We start from the raw sequence: 24298 nt of genomic DNA, 5'->3' as shown, positions 1-24298 counted from the left end.
CTCTATCTCCGCCTCTGCTCGCCTTCTCCGCCACTACTCTTTCCCGGCGTCGGGTATGATTTTTCTTGATTTTCTGGGCTGAGGCTCGTTGCAGTGCCCGCAGCACATCGGCGCCGCTCAGGTGTTGTTCTTGTTCTTGAGGCTTCTGCTTCGTTTGCCCTCTTTGCTGCTGTGCGTCCAGTCTAAGTGCCGTCCATCTACCTAAATACGCCCCGCGATTGGGGAGTGATTGGCGGCGGAACTTGGTCGGAGAAGGGCGGCAGGTTCTCGCCGATTTGGTGGGGTCTGCAAGTGGAGGGTTAGGATTCCTGTGCAGGAAGGAAGACGAAGCGGCCAACATGGCTTCAAGATTAGTGGCTGAGAGGAGAGGATTTAAGCTGCCTTCGTCTTCCAAAATATATGGGCAAATTATTCTGTGGACACAGTAATGGTAGAATGGGTCTAAAAATACACATTTTCACAATTTTATATACTAAATGTTTACAATTGAAATTGTGAGCATTTAATATATAAATTATGTTTTTTGAAATCGTATTTACATTGCAAGATGGACCTAAATCCATGGCATAACTGTTGGTTAACTCGGGATGCATGATAAACTATCCTTATTCTTGCAATAATTTCTCACTTTCAAAAGTAAATTATACTTTTACATCATCAAATTTTTAAATTCTTTTCATTATTTTATCTACATCCCTGCAATATTTTCACTTTCAAAATCAAGAGTGATCACACCTTCATTTTATATTATAAATATAATAATAAAATAACAAATTCAAGCTTGCAAGCCACATAAGCTAACAAAATAAAACAAACAAAAAAAAATCACATTATTTTCCACATAATCTTAAAAGGTGTTCACTTGCTGGGAGAAGAATAGCGAATTTATCAATATTAGGTGGTGTACGTATAACAGCCGAACACGTTAAATACATTGTTTGACCACCATTTATTTATTTATACTAATATTCGTAATTAATTTTGAATGTAATAAATTAATAATTATAATAAATGTCATGTAAAATATTATCCGAGCACTGCTCGGACCAGCACTAGTATATTAATAATGATGATGAAAAACAATGACACCAAAAGCCTGTTAACAAAATTGACATTCAAGAAACTCAATATATAGATTATAGACACAACAGGTGACCAAAAAGCCATTTCAAAGGGATGGTCGTTCTGCGAATTCTGAAACTCTTGCAGCAGCATATGGCAACAGATTTCATCTTCTTCCTCAGGCTATGGTTGAATGCAAGGGCTCACATTTCGCCTACTCGTCTTTCTATCCAAAAACAACCTGGTTGAAACCTCCTTTGCAACCTTAAACTACATAATCTTGCACAAACAACTCCTTTCGTTCCCGCTATCATACTCATTGCCTGATTCACCTTCATCGCTGCAAACACAAGTGAACAATGAACACGCCTGACAGAAACATTTATAATTCGTCCATTGTAAAGTGAACTGTCCATAGTTTAGATAACCCATAAACGTGTAAATATAGAGCAGCAAGGGCAAGCAAGACTACATCAAATTTGCTCTTAGAATGTTTTGAATTACATGGAGAACATTAAGAGCCCTCGATAAACCAAAAAACAAGGAAAGAAGGCATAAAAGACTCCAGATAATATTTAGCATTGATCAAGATGAACTGGCTGCATAACTGGAAGTCCAGTCAAATGATTTATAAAGCATGGACATAGAAATAGTAAAAGAAAGTTGATGGTTTATGTATTATGTATCAAATTGCGAACCAGAGAAGCCACTATTAGATGCAAATACTAGCGGGCCTCTACAAATCAACGCTTCTTAGTTAGATTAAAAATAGAACGCCAACAGCACCCAGCAATATGCCAGAGAAACATTTTATGAATATTTCAAATATAGAATGAGCAAGGGCAGGACATAGTGACATACCTAAGCTCAAATTCCCGGATCTCGAAAAGCTCCCCACCAGATGTATCTGTCCACTGAACCTTCCTTCTAAGGATTTGATCAGGGGCATCATTACTCGATTCACCCACGGTCTCACAATCATTGGCACTACCACCAGAAACCGCTATGCTATTTGCTGGTTTCCTTAAGCTACTCTTAAGTGAAGGCTTCTGAGATGTATTTGTGCCTTCAACAAGACTAGCAGAATGGGTGTCCTTACCCTTTTCAGAAGCTGGGCAACTGGCTGGCGATACTTCTTGCTGCTGAGTAGGACCAACCTTAAGCGGAGATGGGCTCTCGAGTCCAGCGGCAGCACGACCAAAGCAGACAAAGGAAGCGCACCCACGGACAAGCCTGCTCTTCCTGGAAGCCAGTTCAGGATCAGTATCAGTTTCTTGGTTCACCAATTGGTAATGGCTCCAAGGCGTAACTCTCATGGGCTTCTCTTCGTTCTTCTGACCCAAGAGAAGAAGGGACAGGCCCTTGCTATACCCAGAAGCTGAAGAAGAGAAGAAACCCCCACCTTCTACTGCCAATAACATCAGTTCTTCTCATCTGGTCACCATCCAAAACTGTTTGTACAATAACCCTCACCCCCCAAAAATAGGTGCCCACTTTTTGCTAGTAGTGCTCCCAACAGGACAGTCAAAAAGAATGCTGAAAACAACCAAAAAGACAAATCAGAAACAACAGTGATTCAGAGGCCTAAAAGAACACACGCCTAAACTTTATTACTACTTTAAGATTTCAAATTCACCCCAATTTTGGTTCTCTAGCAACAATCTCACTTCATACGATTTGCAATTAACTAAAGCAATCAACCATAAACATATCCTAAATCAGCTAAAAAGCAAAAGTTTATCCTCATTAACAACTAAAAGACTCCAACTACAGTACAAATTTGTTAAATCAAAGTCCCATGGTTAACACCACTGGCATTCAAGATCAACCCCAGAACGAAAAAACGGAGAAACAAAACGAACAAAAGCTAGCGGTATTTGACTTAACAACGGATTCATAGCTCCAAAATGCAAATCGCAACAAATTAAACAAAATGCAATCTCGAAGAAACTACAAAAGAACAGCAACAAAATCCAAAAGCTCTACAGAATTTGAGCTGCGTTGAATAGAAAGAATGGAGACTACCAGATCTGAGTTGAAGAAATGCCCCGCGCGACTTCACCGGACCGACGGCTCCATCTCCGATTACTCGAAACCGTACAGAATACACCGAGGCGTAGACTATAGATACAGTATATATGCGTATCAGACTATCAGTGTATGAATATTATAAAAAGTAAAAAAAAAATGTAATTTAAGGCCAGTTGGGGGCTTGGGGGTAGAAGAGATTATTGGCTCGGCGCAAATCATAAGTTAAGGCCAACAATATCATTATTATATAATTTATATATTTTTTGAAAGCTATATAATTTATTTATTATAAAATGAATATTTATAAATTAAATAGTATTTCTTTTTTGAGAGAAAATTAAATAGTATTTGTTAACATTAGGTTTGGTATGTTAAAAAAAAATCATTAGGTTTGGTATATTTAGTTGTGGGGTTTTGATTTTTTTCCTTTTTTAGCTAAAAAAAATATTGGTACATATTTTATAAACAAACAAAATAGAGTAACAATTTTTTTTGCAAAGCATTTGATATTCTATAACTAAGGTTTGTTCGTCTTATGGAATATCCTTCTTATCCTTTTTGGTGCATTCTTTAGTTAAATTTCAGTGGGTTTTGCAATTAAGGTAGGTTCTTTGTTCGTTGTTGTTACTATTATTATTATTTAAACACCTTTAGAGTAGAATTAGTGTAAAATTTAAAAACTTAATAATTAAAATAAACTACAACAAATTGACTTCTTTTTTCATTATTAGGCTATTATTTATTGGTTTGGGTCACTTTTTATAGCTTTTAGGAAAGTGAAGGAATGAGAGGAAATTAGAGAAGGAAAGCTTGCTTTTGGCTGCTTTTAACCTTTAACAGTTTTCCACAGTAATGACAGTATCATCAACTTTTATTATTTTACTATTATTTGTTTATTCATTGTTTATTGGAAAGGTTGAATCTTCAACCTTTATGGTCCCAACACTCCGGCCCAACAGAGCATTTGCTGAACACATGCTTAGTGCGCACAAAGGTTGCTCCTAACACTACCGTTGGTGAAACTCGACTCAGGATCATTGTTCCCAAACTTCAGACCAAGTGAGCTGTTCATGCGGGCTTTTTATTTGTTTATTCAACTAACATGAATCATGATCCTTTATATTACTTTCAATTTATATTATATTATATTATATTGCATTTTATACATATGAATATGTTACAATTAAAAAACAAAAAAAAAAAAAAAAAAACACAGAAAAAATATAGCACATATATAACCAATATACAAGTTGAGGGATTGAAAGCAATGAAGCCTTTGTTTAATGTCACTTGTTTAATTACGTACTTCTTTTTTTCTTTTCTTGTCAAACATTACAATTTGCAACCACATTTGTAATCCTATGCTTATTCTTGTCCTCCCATATATTCAAAGGTTATCAAGTGCAGTCTGCAGTCTACTTATTATGAGTCATGCTTTTTCCAAAGTCTGATCTAAACCATTTTCAAAACTCTTCAACCCCCACTTTCCATGCCCCTTCCTCACTCAAAACAGCAAAGGACAAACAAAATAACTTTAATTTCAAAAGTTTTTCAACTAATATACTAATATGGTAAGGGGCCAGGAAAAAGCTAGGAAATGGGCATAATATCAGAAGGACTCATGGTTGATTCAGTCATGCTGGAATCCTTTTGTTTGACTTTCGGCTCAGGGAAAAGAAATATGCAGAAGTGGGCCAAATTAAACCAACAAAACATATATACAATTCAACCATAGTTTCATCCTGCTACACGTAGAATGCAGCCAATTATGCTTTTTGCGCTTTCCAAATCCTCTTCAAACTCACCATGGCAATTTTTGATTTGAAGTCTCAGACCATCCATACATAGTGTGTGAGTGTATCCATTGGGGGTGGGTGTGATTAGAGTTGCAGCCGTTGGCATGTTCCTATTTTGTTGTTGCAAGTCGGATGGATGTTAACAACTAAACCTCCCAGATTTGATCAGATTTTTGACTTGTGAATCACAATACTACAAAGTCAATTCATAGTAGGTGGCCCATTGATTTTTTAGTTTGATATGGACAACGTAAACTATTTTACCTCATTGATCATTTACTCATTTGTCAAGTAGAGTCACAAAATGAAGTTTACTTATACCCTCAAATTTCTCTCATCTTCCAATATAAAGAATTACGTCTTGTTATTTTTACATGGCAAATTTGTAATACTATAATTATCAAATAAATAAATTGACCAACTTAGTTGGATTGTCCGTGTTTCGGGAATCCCTTTATATGTTTGATAGGGAGTGACTTTATTTTCCAATCAATTAATGAACTAGTGTTTTATTCAAAAAAAAAAAATGTTTTTGTGACCAACTTAGTTGGATTGTCTTGTGTCCAGGAATTCATTTTTATGTCTAATGATAGGGAGTGACTTTACTTTCCAATTAATTAATGAATTATGTGTTTTATTATTTTTTTTTAATGAAGAAAATTTTCCAATTAATTAATGAATTTTATGTTTTAGTCACCCAAAAAAAAAAAAAAAAACTCACGAATCGGGTCAATATGAAAATGAGATATTCATAATTATTTACATGGTAGTACTTGTTGTTTAACTGACATGGTTGGCTTGGTGGTTTAGCACCTTATCCCTTACATATGAGGTTGGGGGTTCACCCATGTGAATGGAGCAAACCATTTGGCCTAGTCCCAAGTACTACTTTTGTAACTTTTTTGTAACTTATATTGCAAATATAATACTAATCATGAATAAAGTGTTTGTTATTTATAAAAAAAATTGTAATACTTTTAAGGAAAAATGTAATACATTTACATTTTGATGTAAAAGTATAACATTTTTGCTTATAAATAATGTTGGCAAGTGCTTGTTAATTATAAGAGAAAGTGCAATGGAAAAATATAATAATACATTTAAATCAAAATGTAAATGTATTACAGTACATTTTATTTGAGAATATTACATTTTTCTCATATAATTAATAATTTTGTTTATTTATGATTAATATTACATTTTCTTATTGACTCAATCTGTCTCATGAATAAAGATCCGTAACACAAATTCTTTATTGAAAAAAAAAAGACTTTTTAGTGATAAAGATTTTTGGGATAAATGACAAGAATGTGTAGAGGGGGGAGATAAATGACAAAAATGTGTGCTGACTTTTTTTTTGACAAAAATATGCAAAACTCACTTACCACTTGCGTTTTTGGAGTGGTCCCGGGTGTATTTTTTTTTTCATTATTTACGTAAAACGCAAAGGTGACTTGCGTTTTTCGTATTGGATACCGTAAACGCATCTGCCAAATGCGTTTTCATGTGACGTATGGAATACGTTAAACGAATTTGGTTGGATGCATCTATCATCACCGTACCGGCGCAATGGTGACGACCTCTGTTCAAAGAGGATGGAAGTCAACCTTTTGGTCAGCATCAGCAATTTAATTATCCACCCAAACGATGCATCGGCGGCCACCAGAGCTCGGGCGGAGAACATCCTACTTCCCCCCGGCAACACCTTATTAACGTCGTGGCGGCGGCGGCGGCCTTCTCTCACGGGGTTCATCAATTTACACTCACTGAGGGCGGCGCTGGCCTTGATGGCTAACGCGCACATATCGTGAAGAGAGAGCGGCGAGTGCGACTTGGAGATGGGGAGGAGGAAGTAAAGCTGCCCGAGCTGCAGTTCCTCGTCGGCGGCCAAACGTTTACAGTTTGCGTTTTAAACAAAAACGCATGTGCTAATTGCGTTTTGTTCTCTTCCGGCGACTTCACGATCGCCGGTACAAAAAACCAAAAACGCAATTTACTTTTGCGTTTTTGGTATAATACGTAAAACGCAAGAGTAAGTTGCGTTTTTGCTTATACAGTATCCCCTAGAAAATGCATTTCGGTAATGCGTTTTACGTATACGAATACGTAAACGCAACCACCTCTTGCATTTTACGGAAATACCGAAACAAAAAAAATACACCGGGACAACACAAAAAACGCAACTCCCAAAAGAGTTTTGCATATTTTTGTAAAAAAAAAAAGGCGACATAGTTTGAAATTTCCCAAGTTTGACTACACATTTTAGTCATTTATCCAGATTTTTGTGTGCTTTTTGTTTTAACTCAGTTGTTCAGCCGAAAGCTGAGTTGGCCCGAGCTGACCAAGCCCGGTCTGGAGGCCCGATTGATATCCAACTTGGGATCCAAGCCACCAAGCCAGACATTTCTCGCCCCATTCCTAAAACCCTTGATTTCCTCCTAAAACCCTAATCTGCCAATCTCACCTCTGATTCTGATAATCTCCCCGGGAATTAGACCGAACACCCACTCCTTTCAACTTCAGCCATGGTGGTCAGCAGAATCACTTCTCGGGTCTCAAGGACTGTGTTGACCCAGTGCCGCAAGTCGTTGATCTTTCACGCCCGGCAACAGAAACAACAGTCCCCAATCCTTTCCAATCGATTCCATTCCCTATGTTATCCTCAAAACAAGGTGCACTTTCCTGCTGAATAATTTATAACGTTTTTGTTTTTATTTGTTTGCGTTAATCTTCTACGGTCAAGCAGCAAATTTGTGGTCAATTTATGCTATAAAATCATTGCTCTGGTTAAGGGATTTTGATTATAGGTTTGTGTTTTTCATTCGTTCTTCGAGACTTATATTTAAGCTGGCTGTAAATTAGGTGAAGTACTCCGTAATTGATTTTGGCTTTCAAATTCAGCTTGGAAGAGTTCCTATTGTGGGATCGAGGTGTTGGATCCAATTACTTATTTTCTTCCATGAAGAAAGAAGAGCTTAGTAAATGTTAATGATTATAGTTTTTTCATCTTTGAGTTTTGAAGATTTAAAAAACCTCCCTTTTGCACCTTCTGTTGTGTGGCTTAATGGTCTTTGGTTTTCTTTATTTTCTATTTCTTATGTGGATAACTTTTCTCTTATCATGGGAGGTGGGCAGGGAAATATCAGAAAGCTTAGGAGAAGCTACATTTGTCTTAGAATATGTGATTTCTTTTGATGTGGTATGATTCATTCATAATGGTTGTACTTTTAGTGCTGGAATTGTTTAATTATGGCTTGGAATGGCATGTTTGAAAATACCCTTACCCAGAGAAGTTGCAAATGCCTCCTTTATGTTGAGATTATAGATTTGTGTTCTCATATTTGCTTCACATTTCTTTGCTTTTGTGGTTCCTTTGATCTTTGGCTCTGTTAAAGTCATGTGTGGTATTTCATTTATAGAGGTGAGAAAGTGGCCTTATTTGTGTTATTGTGTAATTTTCTCTACTAGAGTTTTTAAAGAGCATATGATATAGTTGTGGATGCTTTTTTTCTTCATGACAAATGCATCAAGTGGGATATGTGTGGATTGCCAGAAGGGAGTAAAATTGTGGATTCTACCAATCGTTTTTAACATACATTAACAAGCTTATGTTACAGATGGAACTCTTGTGTTTAGAACCAATACTCCCCCCTCTCTCCCTCTCCCTCTCTCTCTCTCATTTTCTGTTTAGGGAACACGAATGGGTAAAACCAACAGGTGGTTTAACTATATGCTGGAAAGGTAGATGTTTTGATATAGTATACTGAAAGCCTCATACTTTAATCTGTGTGTATAGATTGTCCCTTTGCTTTTAAAAATATCATAGATATACATACACCTCTCCTTTTTATTTCCTGTTGCTTAGCTAATACGTTAGGACTCCAATGGCAATGAGTCATGACCTAGTGCTCTCTAAAGTTGATGCAAAGTTCATTACCTCCCATGCCTGAATTCATCTCCTTAATATAAGTATCCGGTGCTGAAGTTGGAACTATTTGCTTTCTTTGTTATGCTGCCAACCGTTCCATTTATTTTATTTTTGTAACGTTCTAGTTAATTTATATGATTGAAAATAATGTTTATTGTTTTTATTTTCTAGATTATTCCTGGTCACGTGTCTCTTCTACGTGATTCTACTCTTAATCATTCTGCTTTTCAACGGTTTGGAATGTCATCATCAGCATCTACACAATCTGATGAAAAAGAGACAGCTCAGGCAAGAAATGGACAGGGAAACACAGTAGAAAGTGATGCTGCTGCAAGTGCAAATGGGAATGCTGAAGTTCCTGATGAAACCAATAAATCAGGTTCTGATACGGGACCCAATACTAACACATCTGAAAACATAAAGAGGAGGGGAAGAAGTACTAAACAGACTCTATTTTCTGACTCTGATTCTGATTTAGATGTAGAGGACCTTTCTAGGGATGATTTGGTCAAGCTCATCGTGGAGAAGGAAGAAAAACTAAATGCGAAACAAAAAGAGCTTGAAGAAATGAAGGACAAGGTTCTTCGGACATATGCTGAGATGGAGAACACAATGGATAGGAATAGGCGTGAATCTGAGAACTCAAAGAAGTTTGCCGTTCAGGTTTGCCGTTTGTACTTCATGAAGACTCATGCTTTCACAATTCATTTCATGGGATTTTAGATTTAATTTGCAATGGTACCTAGTTCTCATCTCTCTTTCATCTCAAACATTGCAACAGAACTTTGCAAAAAGCCTGCTAGATGTTGCAGACAATTTGGGCAGGGCTTCATCAGTTGTAAAAGAAAGCTTTTCAAAAATTGATACTGATAATGACAATACTGGTGCTGTACCACTTCTGAAAACACTACTGGAAGGTGTTGAAATGACTGAGAAACAACTAGCTGAGGTATGATGATCTCCCCTTTAAGAGATAGTCCCCAGCCATTATCCCTCTTGTTATTCTTGTGATAAATGATTATATATGAAAACTGCTTGTGCACACGTGTCAAACTCCTGTGCTATTTTAACGTCTTTTCCCTGGCATTTTGACCACATATAGTTGTCTATATGAGAATGCTATCTCTTTTAAAATCATACGATTCTGTTGATAGGCAATCTCCTTGTAAAATGATTGTCACTTTTCAGGTATTTAAAAAGTTTGGAGTTACAAAATATGATCCTATCAATGAAGAGTTTGACCCAAACAAGCATAATGCTGTATTCCAAGTGCCAGATCCTTCAAAGCCACCCGGCACTGTTGCAGTTGTCCTTAAGGTACCTGTTTTATTATGACTGCACTGTTTTGTCTGGTTTTATTAGACGTCTGCATTTTGGTATTAGAGCGGTTGTGTTGTGCAGTCGGGGTACATGTACCCCAACTTGTGTATGGAGTGCTAACCTTTAATTCTGTGCTGTGCAGTCGGGGTACATGCTACATGACCGAATCATTCGACCAGCAGAAGTTGGGGTGACACAAGTAGTGGAGAATTAAACAGCAGGCCGAGGATCTGAATCTTGAAGGAATGGCATTGGAAGTGGAAATCTTTTCCTGCTGCACCATTTGATTTTGGAAGAGAACTATTTAAGCTTGCAGAGAGATGAAACTCTAGGCCACCCTTTAAGTTGATCCTTGATGTGCAAACACCTCACTTCAACCCCCAACTCCCCACTGACTCTTTACCTTTTTCCAAGAAGGGAAAAAAAAAATTGCAAACCTCTTTTCTTGGTAAGAGCGGTTATGGCAGAGGTCTTTCATCTTAATGATTTTTTTTGTTGTTAGCGAGATCAAAGTGATTTATTTGGAGCAAAAACTAACGAATTAATTTTTAGGATTTGGTGTATAAATTTACTTACGGGGTACTACATATTGTTTAATGTTTAATAATAGTAAGGCACGGGCATGTCTTTAAATAGTCTTATAGGAGTGATATTAATTCTATATAACTTATTATTAAGATTTTATGCAAAGTGTCAATCAATTTGTGCTCAGATGGCGCTTCTATGACTTTCTTTGAGGGAAGGTCGCGTATTAAATTTAATTATTTAAGGTATGTTTGGAAACTAGAAAAATGATTTGTATAAAATGAGTTATTTTTTAAAAAATATTTTTATTTCTAGTATTTGATTGTATTACAAAAAACAGGCTGTGTGTTTGGTTCTTTTTTCAGAAGATGAGTAAAATTGTATAATTCATGAGTATTATTAAAAAAAATGAATGTTATTTATTTAAAAAAAAATGATGTCATTCAAAAAATGTGTTATTAAAAAAAAACACAGTTGCATATCTCTGGTCTCTGGTTTAAAAAAACTAAAGCTTAGTTTCCAACGGAAATCATAGCCAGAGCTCTGATTTCTTACTTCAGCTAACTTAATTTTGACCGTGGACGAAAAGGTGAAGAAGTTACAGTTTCTCTTTGGGGTTGAAAGAAGATGAAGAAGCAGCGCAAGAGAGAGGTGAAGAAGTTGCCATTTCTCTTTGGTAGAAAGAAGATGAAGAAGTAGCACAATAGAAGAAATGAAAATCTTGAAAAATGACTCCCTAAAAAAAAGGATGTCATTTTCTAAAAAATTGACTTTATTTTCCCTTTAGCGATTGCTAGGGGACCCTCAACGTTGATAACGCCCCAATTGAGATGATTGATATTATTATTCTTACTTAAGGGTTAAATAATGCTCTCTTGAAGGGTTTCATATTCAAAAAAAAAAAAACAAAAAAAAAAAAAATTTCGTTGACTCTCATTTTTTCCCCCTCGCTAAATATTAAAAATTCAAAAAATGATTTCTATAAATCATTTTTTGAGTTTCCAAACACAGCTTTAATAATTAAAAGACTAAATTTGTAAAGATTAAACGTAATGGATTATATTTATATATGGGAGCAATTAAGGGCCAAAGTAGGATATTCACAATTTTAATTGTGGTACAAATCTATCACGTGCCATCCCTGTCCGGCCGGCCTGCAGAGCTGCAGTTCGTGTTTCCATTTTCTAGTCGACACGAAAACTTCACCTGAAAGCCTCTGACTGAGCTTTTCAGATTCAGCGAGCGAGAGAAGATGAAGAACCTCATAGCCAGATTCTATCTCCTCTTTCTCTCTCTACACCTTTGCTCTCTTCTCAACTTCTCGATCGCCGGTCGCAGCTCCATCGCCTCCGGCGTCTCAGGTCTTTTCTCTCATACTCATACGTGAGATTGTGAAACAATATGTATAAACAAAACAAACGTTCTCAGGACTCTCATTATATAATCAACTTGGAGACATTTTCGTTGAATAAAGTTAGTTCTCGAGTGATGCGATGATTTTGTGTTACTTTTTACAATGATTAGTAGATTTAATTGCAATCGTATCACTAGTAGGAAACAGTCTATTCAGGGTAATGATGTGAGGATTTATGTTACTATTTAGCAATAACTTCTGTTATAATGTCGGGATGTATAGCCTCTTTTTGCAAAATGGAACTCATAATGATATAGTACTCAGTATTAGGTTATTTTTCTTCCATTTATTGATTGATTGGACTGTTTTTTTATCTCTTTGGATAGATTTTGCAAATCCGAGTGTTACTTTGAGATCGAGCAGACATTTATTAGAAGAAGACAGCAAAATATCTTTGGAAGAACACTTACTAAAACTGTATAGACTCTGTTTGCTTTAACTTTGCCTTTCTTTGTATTAATTTATCATTGAGCCTTGCAGTAGAGATAATGATTTGTTTTGTTTTGTTTTTTTTTTGGTTTTCCCTGGCAGTGAAGAATTATCTAAAGGCTACATGACGAATTCTGACCTTGAAAATGCAATTATGGCATTTAATCGTAGGTGTAGCAGCATATCCAAAGTATACAGGTATTTCAGGTTCATTAGAGGCATAGCTTTATCAAATTGTGATGGTGATGCTTGTCAATTTTCTGATATCTGGAGATGAAAATGAGGTTTCACTGAAATCACATGTCAAGTTATGAATATAGAGATGGTTATGGTATTTTCTAGGACACTAATGATTCTCTTATCAGCACTTGATACTTTTAGAAATCTACCACTCATCCTGTCATCCATGATCTAGTTTGTAATTAATGCAAATATGATAAGGCATCAGAGTTGTCCTACACTGTGGTGTACATAGATAACACCAATTATATTTGGCAATATAGATACTATCTATGTACCTTCTTTCTGATGTGACTATGCATGTATGTGTAATTCTTACTCATTCTTTACTCTCTCTGGGGGGACTGTTGGAATGTATGGTACAATGGCCAGCATTGGAAAGAGTGTAGAAGGTGTTCCACTGGTACTGCTTTTCTCCTTGTTGGTTACTCAATTTTACCTCAGTAACAGTTCATTAATCCTATATTCTAATGAGGCCAAATGGGTATCATCTTATTTATATATGCCAGTGGGTGATGGAAATTTCAGACAAACCAGGGAAGCAAGAGGCTGAACCTGCTTTCAAGGTATTTATCTTATCCAGGAACATGCTTACTAGTAACTTTAGTTACCATCATGCCTGAGAGGTCTGTATTATCCTCTGTATGAGTTATTAATCAAATCCTTGTAGGCTTGTATGCTAGATGTGTGCTTTGGTGATTAATTTTCTCAATAGCCCTGATATTGTAGTTTATTGGAAATGTGCACGGGGATGAACCTGTAGGGCGTGAGCTTCTGATGCTTCTAGCTAATTGGATTTGTGATAATTACATGAAGGATCCCTTGGTAACTTCCTGTCTTTTAAATACTGTTGTTGTTGTTGTTGTTGTTGTTATTATTATTATTATTATTATTTTGGTTCATGCTTTTCAGTCTTAATTCTCCAGATTTTTGTCACTTCCTATTTGTCTGCTGAAGTCTGTTTGATAACTCAAGCAATTGTGATTCCCTGGAAAGCCATTTCTCTATTATAGTTTACATTTTGTAGATGACTTTGGAAACATGTTACAAGTTGCAAAACTTTTGTATGCAATTCTGATCCATGAATTATAAACTCGCTTGCTCAAGCCAGTCATGATTGTACCTTCTTATTCTTTTTTCTACATACCAACACTATACTTTTATTTGTTGTTTTATTTTGCAAACTGGAGCATTTTCTCTCAAGCTCTCAAATATCAATTTGAACATCTCAAGAGTCTGCTTAGGATCGCTTTGTTCTCTTTGACTTTTCATATCATTTTAATTTAGCTGCCTTAATATATAAACTGATTTTCTAATTTTCATACACACACGCATGCACTTATTTTCCTTTCTTCTTGTGCTATGATGCTTGCAGGCTACCTTGATTGTAGACAATGTTCACCTTCATATTCTACCATCTATGAATCCTGATGGGTTTCAGAAGAGGAGACGCGTAAATGCAAATAACATTGATTTAAACCGTGATTTCCCTGATCAGGTATCTTCTGATATTATTTACTTTTTCTAATATTGGACTTTAGCTTATTCGGTCAGAAGTTCAGAACCATGTGATTTCATGAAAGGAGGTTTGCTGGGAAGAGGACTCTATTTCTTCACATCATTTTCTCTAAAACCTGCATTCAGACATCAATTATATAGGATTTTAAAGTAATACTATTATAAATTTTCTGTTTTATGATTTCTTTACATGTGATTTTTTTTTTTCTTTTTGGTTTTATGGTGGGAGGTTGTCAGAGAATTGGAGGAACCACCATTTTTTATGGATCAGAGCTTTGAAATGATATGATAATTATGCATTCATGTTATTTACAATTTCCGTAGTGCATGCTTCCATATTTTGTTATTTTTGTTTAGTTCAATATTCCATTACTAGATCTTGATGGTTTTATGGGTGATTCTGACATTTATTTGAGATAATCTTCTGTATAATAAACTTGTTTGTTTTTAAAACTTCTTTAATTTTTCTTTTACTATCATAGAAAGCATTAACTAACATTAAATGACATAGTTCTTTCCCATGAATGATGATCATGGCTTACGTCAACCCGAAACAAAAGCAATTATGAGTTGGATGGAAGGAATACATTTCACAGCATCTGCTAGCCTGCACGGGGTAATTTTTTACACTCTTTCTTTAATGCCCTATTATACTGTATGCATTCCATTTATAATGCAAATGTTACATGTAATTCCTTTTTATTTGGCTACAATCTTTCTGATATTAAAAGTGAGTACTCTAATCTTGAAGGGAAACTATGAAAATCAAAGTTATGGCAAAGAGGATCCTCTTTAATAATTTGTTATGGTGGGCAATAATTTCTTATTTGTTTACAGTTCTCTTTCTAATTTATAATGAGGTTTCCATGGTTGCAGGGTGCACTTGTTGCAAATTATCCATGGGATGGAACTGAAGATAAAAAGTAAGTTTTTCTAGCAGCTTTGTGATGACCTTGACTTGGCATCTCCCAAACACATACATTTTTTGTGTGTGTGAAAGATAGAATCCCTGGGCTTCAATTTACTTTCAACCTTAGAGACAATGTTCATTGATATTTGACTTTTCTTTCCCTCCCCCCATGATGATTATATGATGCATAATGTAATAAAACCAGATAGAGCTTCTTGACATTATGTTGTGTGTGTGTGTGTGTGTGTGTGTATATATATATATAAAATATTTTGTACTTGCTAATTCTTGGATTTAACTGTAATGTTGTCAATTGGGACCTTTTGCAGGAAATATTACTTTGCTTGCCCTGATGATGAAACTTTCAGATATATGGGAAGTTTATATAGTCATCATCACCGTAACATGTCTCTAAGCACGGAATTTGCAGAAGGAATTACAAATGGTGCACATTGGTAAGGAACTATGGAAATAATTCTGTGAAGTTCATCCATTTAGATTTGCAAATTATTCAAATTTTGATGATTAATTCTTTGGCCCATTCCCTTTGTATTCATCAATTTGATTTTTTTTCTGCAGGTACCCTATTTATGGCGGCATGCAAGATTGGAATTACATAAATGCCGGCTGTTTTGAGTTAACATTAGAGATTAGTGATGATAAATGGCCTAATGCAACTGAAGTAAGATTCCAGTTTAAGTTTTCTTGAATTTGGGTTGCTATGTATGGGTGCATACATGAGCATGCATAATCTAGTAATCATGATAACCTTCTTGCACTGCATATACATCCAGAGACTTCAAATTCTTTTGTAAAGCTGGGGGAACATTTCCAGCTTTCGAGAGGATATGAATAACCAAAATGTTGATTCTTTTTCTGGGCTATCATTCTCTCTTAACCTGGCTTGTTATTTGCAGCTTCCCACTCTTTGGGAATACAACAAAATGAGTATGCTACATCTTGTTGCAAGTGTTGTAAAGGTATGTTCAAGATATCATGCAAATTTTATTTGTTTAGGCTCATTAACTGGCATGTGTTGGGAGATGCGGGAAAGGACTAATTGTAATCTTAGATCTCTAGACTGCTCTTAAAGATATCATGCAAATTTTATTTATAAATGAATGAATCAAATGCATGCAGTCCTCTGCTTTGCTAAGTATTATTTCCTGTCAGATACTCCAGAATCTGCTTCAAGAGAAGTAATATCATTTGGTGACTTCCTAATCATGCAGGCCGGAATTCATGGAAAGATCTTTTCTTCTGATCATGGAAAGCCTTTACCCGCTTCAATAGACATAAAGGGAATAAATTACACGGTATGTTCACCAGTTACAACTTCTTGTGTTATAAGGCTTCTAACTTCATGAAAGTTAAAGTGGACTATTACAGCCTTCATTTCTCAGTAATGCCCTTGTTCAATTGTCCTTCTACCTCTCTGTGGTTTGATTTTGTAAAATTAGTCTGGATGCTGTTGAATCCTATATTCCTTTGATGCAAAGCTATTATTTCAAGAATTGCTCTCATCTTCTTGTCTGAAGTAAAATCATCAAACTAGACTAATCCACATCTATTATGCCCATTGCACACTTAGGCATATATATATTTTATAGAAGATGGTTATATCAACCCAGGTCTAGTACATCAGCTGTTTAATTATTCAACTACTTCTGAACAGATAAAAGCTGGCGAAACATTTGCAGACTACCACCGCCTATTAGCTCCTGGCAACAATTATGAAGGTAATCTATATCTAACTTCCATCTCTGTTGATTTCAATTTTTTTAAAACAATATACTTTCAAAAATTAACCTTTAGTGTATTAAAAATATACCTTTAGTAAATTAAAAATGTACCTTGCCTGTTAGTAGTTGTCCTCCTTACAAGGTAGATCATGGATCGTCATACCGTGGACCAGGGTCCTCAGTGCACTATGGACCCTAGTCCTATCTGACGTCGTTTTTGATTTCCTTTTGATATTGACCGTTCGGTTATGAGTGTTTTTTTTTCACTATAAAGCAAGTGTATGTGTCTTGTGTTGTGAGTTTTTGTGTCTTGTATTATAAAATTATGTACCTTAAGAGCATCAATTTTGTACTTGAAACAAATTAGTAGGTGGGTAACACAACGTATTGTGTCTTATGTTATTAATTTATATCTTGTGTGGTGAAAATTCTGAGCCTATAAAACATAATTTTTCAACCTAAATCAGATTTAAAATAAGTAAATATATAACATGTGTATGTGTCTTGTGTTATGAAATTCTTATCGAGTATGAAATATGCACTTGGAATAAATTATTAGCTGTGTAAAAACATGAGAAACGGGAAAACTGAGAATCTTTTAAAATTTGAAGATCAAAACGTCGTTTTGATCTAGGGTCCACAATGCTATAGTCCCATTTTGATGGCTCTATTTGTTTTTCACTTTCTCGTGTGTAATTTAAATATGAACTGATATTGTAACTTGTGCCTGAAAAAATGTAGTTGTGGCAACGATGCCGGGATACAAGTCAAAGAGCACTCACATCATTTTGGGGGAAGAAGCCATGACAGTGGACTTTATTCTTGATCCGGTAATCGCTAATGCAGATGATGGCTCCTTGCAGAAGAGCTGGGATAACAACTTCTTGCCATGGTGGCAGTCGAAACTTTTTATTATTTTGATTCTAATATTGACTTTCCTTTGCATCTTATTGAGGAGTAGATTATTAAACCGGTCCAAACATAGACAGAATGCAGGGTTAAAAAGGCCTCAATTATAAGGTTTTTGAGTTTGCCTTCCTCAAGAGAATCTGTACCTTATAATGTAAAATTTTTATATTACAATATTTTGATTTATGATTCAATGAAAGGATTTTTTTGGGGGTGTCAATGCGTCTCTATTTATTGAATGATTAAATATTATTTAGGGTTGCCTATTAAAACCGTTTTCCTATTCATCCATACCCAAAATGATTTTATTAGTACAGATTTCAAGAATATGCAGTGTTAAAAATGAGCACTGCTAGCCGTGAACAAAGTCAATGCATTATTTCTTGCTAAACATTACCTAGTGTTTGAATCAGAAGGATTGCCCATATGAAGATAGCATCGCAGCTAAATATCCTATCCATCTTCCAGGCAAGAATACGATTGTGCAATTTGTGCATCAATTGGAGTTCTGGTCAACTGGTCTTTTCTGGGCAAGCAGTTGTTTGGTCTTCTCAAGCACTCCAAAAAATATTGAACCTCCAATACCTATCCAAAGCACTCTTGGTCCCATCCCCTGCAATACATAAGTGAATAATGGATCTCTGTAAATTTATTATTCATTGCTAGTAAAACAATACATATTTTTAGGTGAAACTGTGAAATAATGCCTTCATTGATAGACATGGCTATAATGGCTTATGGAAGAAAAATTCAAGCTTTTTTACTGTTTTCATTTTTGGTACATACGAGGACATGGAGGAGATGAGATTTGAACCCAAGCCAAATGTTTGGAAAATAGCTTAGCTGACCATTAGGCAAAATCTTAAACCCCACAAGAGTTCAAGTATTATATTATTAATACATAGCAATGTAGTCCTAGCCACATAGAGACTTCATTCTAAATTTAATCATACATAGGGGCTAGGGCACTGATACCTTAAAAAGAGCAGACGTTCCTTCTTCTCTTGCAATAGTTCCAACACAATGGAGAACACCCTGGTACTGCTTTGCTGATCCCTGTCAAGTGTCAAGGCAAAAAAATAATAATAAAAAGGAAGATTGTGAAAGTAAGAAATGGAAATTAGTGGTCAGCATGAAAACTTTAGAAACTCTACCTGAACCATCAGTCTAGTTTTTATCACGTCAAGAGGAGTTGTTACGGCTCCAGTAACAGCACCTATGAATAACAGTTTCTATGATATGTCATTCTCAGAAAAATTCTTACTTCAATATCTGATGTGCACAAGGTTAGCATATGAAAGGTAGGACCAGGCTATTTTTTGTAGTGGGAGATGAAGATCCTGGGACATCATAACTCGATCACTAATGGGCTGGACCTACCTTAGGGGGCGTTTGGTTCACGGAATCTTGGGTTACCCCAAGTAATAGGATTATCTCCAGGAAGGTAATGTGAGATTTTGAGAATGTAAGATTACCTTATGTGTTCGGTTTGGATTGTGTAATATAATATTACCTTGTTTGGTTAAGGGTTATATGGATCAATTTACTATAATGTCCTCAATAATATAATATATATGTGTGTGTGTTTACTTATTTATATATATGAATGTATATCAATGCTTAAATATTAAAAAAAAAAAAAAACTAAATATATAAATATATATACATGTATATTTGATTATATAAACATATATTATTATTATTATTATTATTATTATCATCATCATTATTATTATTATATAAGGATTAGTTAACAAGGGCAAAGTTGGAATAATTCAAGGTAATCTAAAATTACCTAAGAAAACGGGGGTAAGCACATTACCTTGAAACATTACCGCGACATCAGCTTTCAGGTAATATAACATTACCAGGTAATCTCATAACTTGAACCAAACAATGTAATATAACATTACTAGATTCAAATTACCTAGATAATCTAAGATGACCTAAACCAAACGCCCCCTAATAGTTGAAACATTGATACTCAATATCAACCAAATAGAAATAGTTCCAAATTTACGGCTGGATTCCTAGCTAGGCCATGGCATGTCACTGACGGACGATGCAATGGCCAAAAAGAGAGAGCCAGGGGAAATGAAGGTGTCAACTTAAGGCAACTTGTTGGAGAACCATTATATCTATCACCCAGAACTTTAGAGTGAGACAAAGATTAAATACCTAATGGAACATCTCATGACTCATCTAGCTATCATTAACAGACAATTTCGGAAATTCAAATACCTGCAAAAGCACCAATCATTGCATTCTCAGAATCATTCAGATCCCTTTTTGCCTGCAAGAAGAAAAGCTGACTTTATACAATTTCATAGATTGGGCTATTATACAAAAGTAGCTTGAGTAGCCCCACTACCAACTCATTCATATGGGGCTCATTTTATTTCTGAAGGAGAGCATTTCTTTTGTTAAGAAACTGGTTAAAAATAATTCAATTACTCAATGCTTAAGAATGCAAGACTGCTGATGCTTTTCATGTAAAGATATTGGATTTGAAACCAAGTACTCAACTGAATAATAAAACCAGAAAAAAAAAATGTTGAAATGATCAATTCACCCCTTTCCTGTTCTAATGTTCCATGGATCACATACTTCACCATGCAGTTATTAATCTCCTAGAAAACCAAGACCTCAGTCTCCGAAGAGAGGAAAATAGATCAAGCACGAAGTGAAGGTGAAAGCTTACAGCTAACTTATATCCCAACCGGAGCTGCTCATATATGCAGAACTGCATAGCATCAAAAGGTAGGTCTCGCAGTAGAAAAGAGCCATATCCCTGCCATAGAAAATGGGGGGAAAGCATAAAGAAAAAGAAAAAACAGGAAAGGAAGAAAAGAAAACATACATACACTAACTCATACAAAAAGTTGAGAATGAACTTGAAGATACATAATAGAGCTGCTTAAGTTTTTGGTTAGTTTACTGAGTAAAGCATAACGCTAAATAATGATTATAAAAAGAATTAGGACACATCACTTACTGCAAAAAGGCCTCTAAAACCTTCCTTAGAAATGATAAGGCGTACTGCATCAGGGGCTGAAGCAAATTGCCCAGTCTGCATCCTTTGCTTGACTACCTGTTAGTTATTTGTAGCATAAGCTAGAGAAGCAATGCAAGAAGATAGGATTGAAGTTGTGAATTCTCAACCACCTCTGTTGGTACACGAATAATTGAAGAAGCAGCACCTCCAACAGCACCTGCAGTCTAAATGAAGCTTGAAATATTTATCCTTTTTTAAAACTCCTTCTCTTTTGTTTTGATTAAAAAAAAAATTGAGGGAGGGGTGCCAGACACAAGAAGAAAGATGGACATTTCAGAATCCAAAAGATCAACTACGAAATTTATAGAAACTCAAATTCATTGTCGAAAATAATCACACACACACACACAAAATCGTATAGAAATCATGAAAGTGATTCTGCGATACTAGTATGAATTGAAACATGTGCTCCATCTCAACTAAAATAGTTGGATACACATTAATGGATATATGCTCACACGCCTGTACGGTGGATTCCAACCAACACGTGGACCGGTAAACCGTTGTCGTTTATGAGTGGCGTTGAGATTCGAACCCATGACCTTTGGTCTGGCTTTGATACCAAATTGAAGCATGTGCTCCATCTCAACTAAAAGCCTAAGCTGATAGTTGGATACACATTAATGGATATATGCTCACAGTATGAGACCAGATACTGTTAACTTCTATATAATCCAAAGCAACTCTAACTGTTCAACTAGGAATGAAATTTAGAACAGCAAGCTAGTAGGCTAGTAGCACATGCACATCTTACCAAGTGAGCCAAGGCACTAAAGTTTTCAGGCAAGCTCTTCAGCAATTTCTGCTTTGTAGGTTCATACACTCCGACAAATATTGCCGAAGCTCTGCAAGAAATGAGAGTTAATTAGTTAGTCTTTGAATAACTAATGGAGAATGTCCAGCCAGCCGTCCAGGTATACCCAGAAAGGCAACTGTAGGGTTCCATTGAATCTTTGGCATTCCAATTTTTAAAAGTAATGATATGTATGTTCATAGACAACAAAGATTTGGTGACACTTGCATGCCATTTTCTTCACCATGCAAATCCAACATAAGAATGGAACTTGAGGTTTTCTGTTTATCATAGAAATAGTGTAGTAGTAGCAAATTGATTTGAAGTAACAAAAATTACGGTAAGACTCCTGCGAGATTTCCAGCCAAGCCTGAATAGAGACCCTTCAGAATTATTTCTCCACCACCACGAACTGCCTAACACAGAATATGGGACTGCTAGTCAGATATTCCATTATTAAGTACTCTGTACTTTGTAATCTATGAGCAATGGAAATGTGAACAGCAGGCCATTAATCCAATTGTTAAAAAAAAAAAATAGTAGTTAGGCTAGACTTGGAAAGACGAAAAACATGAATTCAATATCTTAGCTCCCCATTACTTAGCAAAAAGCCAAAAAGCATCAGAGAAATGTGCAACTCTTCAGCATAGCAAAGTAGATTTTTACTTTCCTACCTTAAACTACTGCAATCTAGTGATGAAAATTAAAGAGAATAACCTATATTTGAGAAAGACATTAGGAATGAATTGTAATGAAAGAGATGCTTCTACAGAACATTTGACCAACTAGAAACAAAATATCTTTAACATTCATAAAGAACTTGCTAGATGTGAAAAAAGGCAGTGCCCTCAAGTAGGCTGAACCTGCTTGAAGTCGAGTCTTTATTGTATCAATTGGGTATAATACAGTTTCTACAACAACACCAGCAGCTGCTCCAGCTACTGCACCCTCTGCAACAGAAAATTCATATGGCATCTCAATACACCAAATAGTAAAGATACAACTTGAAATAATGAAATCAGCAGCTAAATAGCTCCAAATAAGCTAGATCTTACATAATAAGACAATTCTAATTGGACCAGGAGCCAACAAAAAGCTTTTGTGTTTGTATCTTAATTCTTCAACTCAAACTATCCTCATGGATGTTGAAGAGAACCGAAATACCTAACACCTCAAGGAATTATAATCCATTGGATGTTGAAGAGAATTAAAATACCTAACTCCGTAAGTAATTTTCAGAAGGAAATTTGAATGTATTCTGTCCTCAACATTTGAAGTAGCACCTTATAGCATTCATATATTAAAATGAGAACATCGAACACAAAAACTTGAGAATCACGGTGAAATAACATATGCCTCGAACATAATCCAACTTTATGAGGAATAATGTACAATTTACCATATAAAATGCGTAAAAAATCAAACGGCGTCTCTTGTTTGTTGACTGATGCAAGGAGCATGTTCTTCTCATCGCGAAAGTTGAATACCTTGAAATTCCGTCCACCTTCTGCAAGAGAAATGTAGATCAAATAAACTAAACAGTTGAAATCATTAAGCATAACATAAATTTATAATGCTACTCGTAGAAGCAATCACCAGATGAATCTGCCTTTAAATCCGTAGACATTTTTGTGAGCAGTTGAGCTTCGAGAAGAGTAGAATACAACAATCCAGCTCGAGCAGCGGGAAGAGTTTTGGAGAATAGAGAAAGAGGGGTTTTAGAGAGGTTGAAGCAATTGAAAGGACGAAATCACCCTCGTAATATTAACTTAAATTATTATATTTAGAACGGCCCGGCCCATCAAGAAATTGTTGGGCCTTCAAACTTCGCCTTGGCATTGATACATACATATATTATTCCAAAAGGCTGAACCCCAACCCTATTGATAAATACATACATACATCCACTGATAGCAAAACTGTTTAGTGTCTCCTCCTAAAATGAAAGAAAAATACTTTTTGGATCACTAAATCCACTATGCTTGGCCTACAAGTTTATGAATACCCTTCAGACGGTTTGAACCCGATGAATTTTGTTCATATTGTCGGTGTCATTTGACCAAAATTTATGTAAATCTTGTTTAGTAATTTTTTTTTTTTTTGGGTGACGAGTGAAACTTGCGGTTATTATCAAATGGTGTGCTGATACGATCCCATGTCGATTCCACAAAAAATTAGGGAGTGGTACTTAAGTTGGGACCAAACCTCTACTCATGAGTTAGCTTTTGTGATGGAGTTAGGGTTTTGGCTTAAGTACCGTATCAATTGGTACTCTCATTGATACAACTCCCCACGGAGGTATCAAGTTGTCATTTTGCGGCCTTCTATTAATATATACCTGGTGCAGAGAAGAGTCTGGAGTGTGAGCCGTCTATTAACATATATCTGGTGCCGAGAAGAGCCCGGAATGTGAGCCGTCTAGAGTAAGCCGTCGCGGCTTCTCAAGGCCATGGGGTGGGCACGGACGTCGGCTTCTCAAGGGGTGGGCAATGATACGATCCCACATTGGCTCAACAAGAGATTGTGGAGTGGTACTTAAGTTGGGGCCAAACCTCCACTAATGAGCTAACTTTTGTGGTGGAGTTAGGGTCTTGGCTTGAGTACCGTATCATGTGCATTAGATACA

General features: G+C 35.8%; 4 protein-coding genes across 8 annotated transcripts; 2 read left to right on the top strand and 2 right to left on the bottom strand.

The window, feature by feature from the left end:
* Nucleotides 1–993: 993 nt before the first annotated feature.
* LOC109149853 lies at nucleotides 994–3256 on the bottom strand. Of its 2 annotated transcripts, XM_019297871.1 has the most exons (3): nucleotides 3088–3256; nucleotides 1924–2598; nucleotides 1017–1402 (listed from the first exon to the last, which is right to left on the bottom strand). In XM_019297871.1, exons 2-3 carry the CDS (start codon nucleotides 2481–2483, stop codon nucleotides 1333–1335), a joined length of 630 nt encoding a protein of 209 aa, XP_019153416.1. In that variant the 5' UTR covers nucleotides 2484–2598; nucleotides 3088–3256; the 3' UTR covers nucleotides 1017–1332. The 2 variants fall into 2 exon arrangements, with proteins under 2 accessions (XP_019153417.1, XP_019153416.1); XM_019297872.1 differs by lacking the exon at nucleotides 3088–3256 and having other exon boundaries at nucleotides 994–1402; nucleotides 1924–3063.
* A 4015-nt stretch (nucleotides 3257–7271) lies between these two features.
* LOC109149677 (protein GrpE) lies at nucleotides 7272–10775 on the top strand. 2 transcript variants are annotated; one of them, XM_019297596.1, is made up of 6 exons: nucleotides 7274–7561; nucleotides 8989–9196; nucleotides 9296–9480; nucleotides 9599–9766; nucleotides 10006–10134; nucleotides 10280–10775. In XM_019297596.1, the coding sequence occupies exons 1-6, from the start codon at nucleotides 7415–7417 to the stop codon at nucleotides 10349–10351; spliced, it is 909 nt and encodes a 302-aa protein (XP_019153141.1). In that variant the 5' UTR covers nucleotides 7274–7414; the 3' UTR covers nucleotides 10352–10775. The 2 variants fall into 2 exon arrangements, with proteins under 2 accessions (XP_019153140.1, XP_019153141.1); XM_019297595.1 differs by having other exon boundaries at nucleotides 7272–7561; nucleotides 8989–9480.
* Nucleotides 10776–11780: 1005 nt separating this feature from the next.
* On the top strand, nucleotides 11781–18039 carry LOC109149676 (carboxypeptidase SOL1). 2 transcript variants are annotated; one of them, XM_019297593.1, is made up of 15 exons: nucleotides 11781–12023; nucleotides 12403–12493; nucleotides 12608–12703; nucleotides 13118–13148; nucleotides 13255–13311; nucleotides 13475–13570; nucleotides 14121–14243; nucleotides 14775–14879; nucleotides 15140–15186; nucleotides 15503–15628; nucleotides 15753–15855; nucleotides 16091–16153; nucleotides 16406–16489; nucleotides 16849–16912; nucleotides 17657–18039. In XM_019297593.1, the coding sequence occupies exons 1-15, from the start codon at nucleotides 11915–11917 to the stop codon at nucleotides 17932–17934; spliced, it is 1473 nt and encodes a 490-aa protein (XP_019153138.1). In that variant the 5' UTR covers nucleotides 11781–11914; the 3' UTR covers nucleotides 17935–18039. The 2 variants fall into 2 exon arrangements, with proteins under 2 accessions (XP_019153138.1, XP_019153139.1); XM_019297594.1 differs by lacking the exon at nucleotides 11781–12023 and adding an exon at nucleotides 12044–12135 and having other exon boundaries at nucleotides 17657–17979.
* A 76-nt stretch (nucleotides 18040–18115) lies between these two features.
* On the bottom strand, nucleotides 18116–23396 carry LOC109149678 (S-adenosylmethionine carrier 1, chloroplastic/mitochondrial-like). 2 transcript variants are annotated; one of them, XM_019297599.1, is made up of 12 exons: nucleotides 23269–23396; nucleotides 23072–23176; nucleotides 22536–22622; nucleotides 22012–22084; nucleotides 21634–21724; nucleotides 20990–21043; nucleotides 20820–20915; nucleotides 20526–20615; nucleotides 20066–20117; nucleotides 18979–19040; nucleotides 18800–18880; nucleotides 18116–18437 (listed from the first exon to the last, which is right to left on the bottom strand). In XM_019297599.1, the coding sequence occupies exons 1-12, from the start codon at nucleotides 23297–23299 to the stop codon at nucleotides 18321–18323; spliced, it is 939 nt and encodes a 312-aa protein (XP_019153144.1). In that variant the 5' UTR covers nucleotides 23300–23396; the 3' UTR covers nucleotides 18116–18320. The 2 variants fall into 2 exon arrangements, with proteins under 2 accessions (XP_019153144.1, XP_019153143.1); XM_019297598.1 differs by having other exon boundaries at nucleotides 23072–23179; nucleotides 23269–23395.
* Between the last annotated feature and the right edge of the window lie 902 nt (nucleotides 23397–24298).

Source organism: Ipomoea nil, unplaced genomic scaffold (genome assembly GCF_001879475.1).
Source record: "Ipomoea nil cultivar Tokyo-kokei standard unplaced genomic scaffold, Asagao_1.1 scaffold2159, whole genome shotgun sequence".
Lineage (NCBI taxonomy): Eukaryota > Viridiplantae > Streptophyta > Magnoliopsida > Solanales > Convolvulaceae > Ipomoea > Ipomoea nil.
This window is presented reverse-complemented; position numbering and strand designations above follow the sequence as displayed.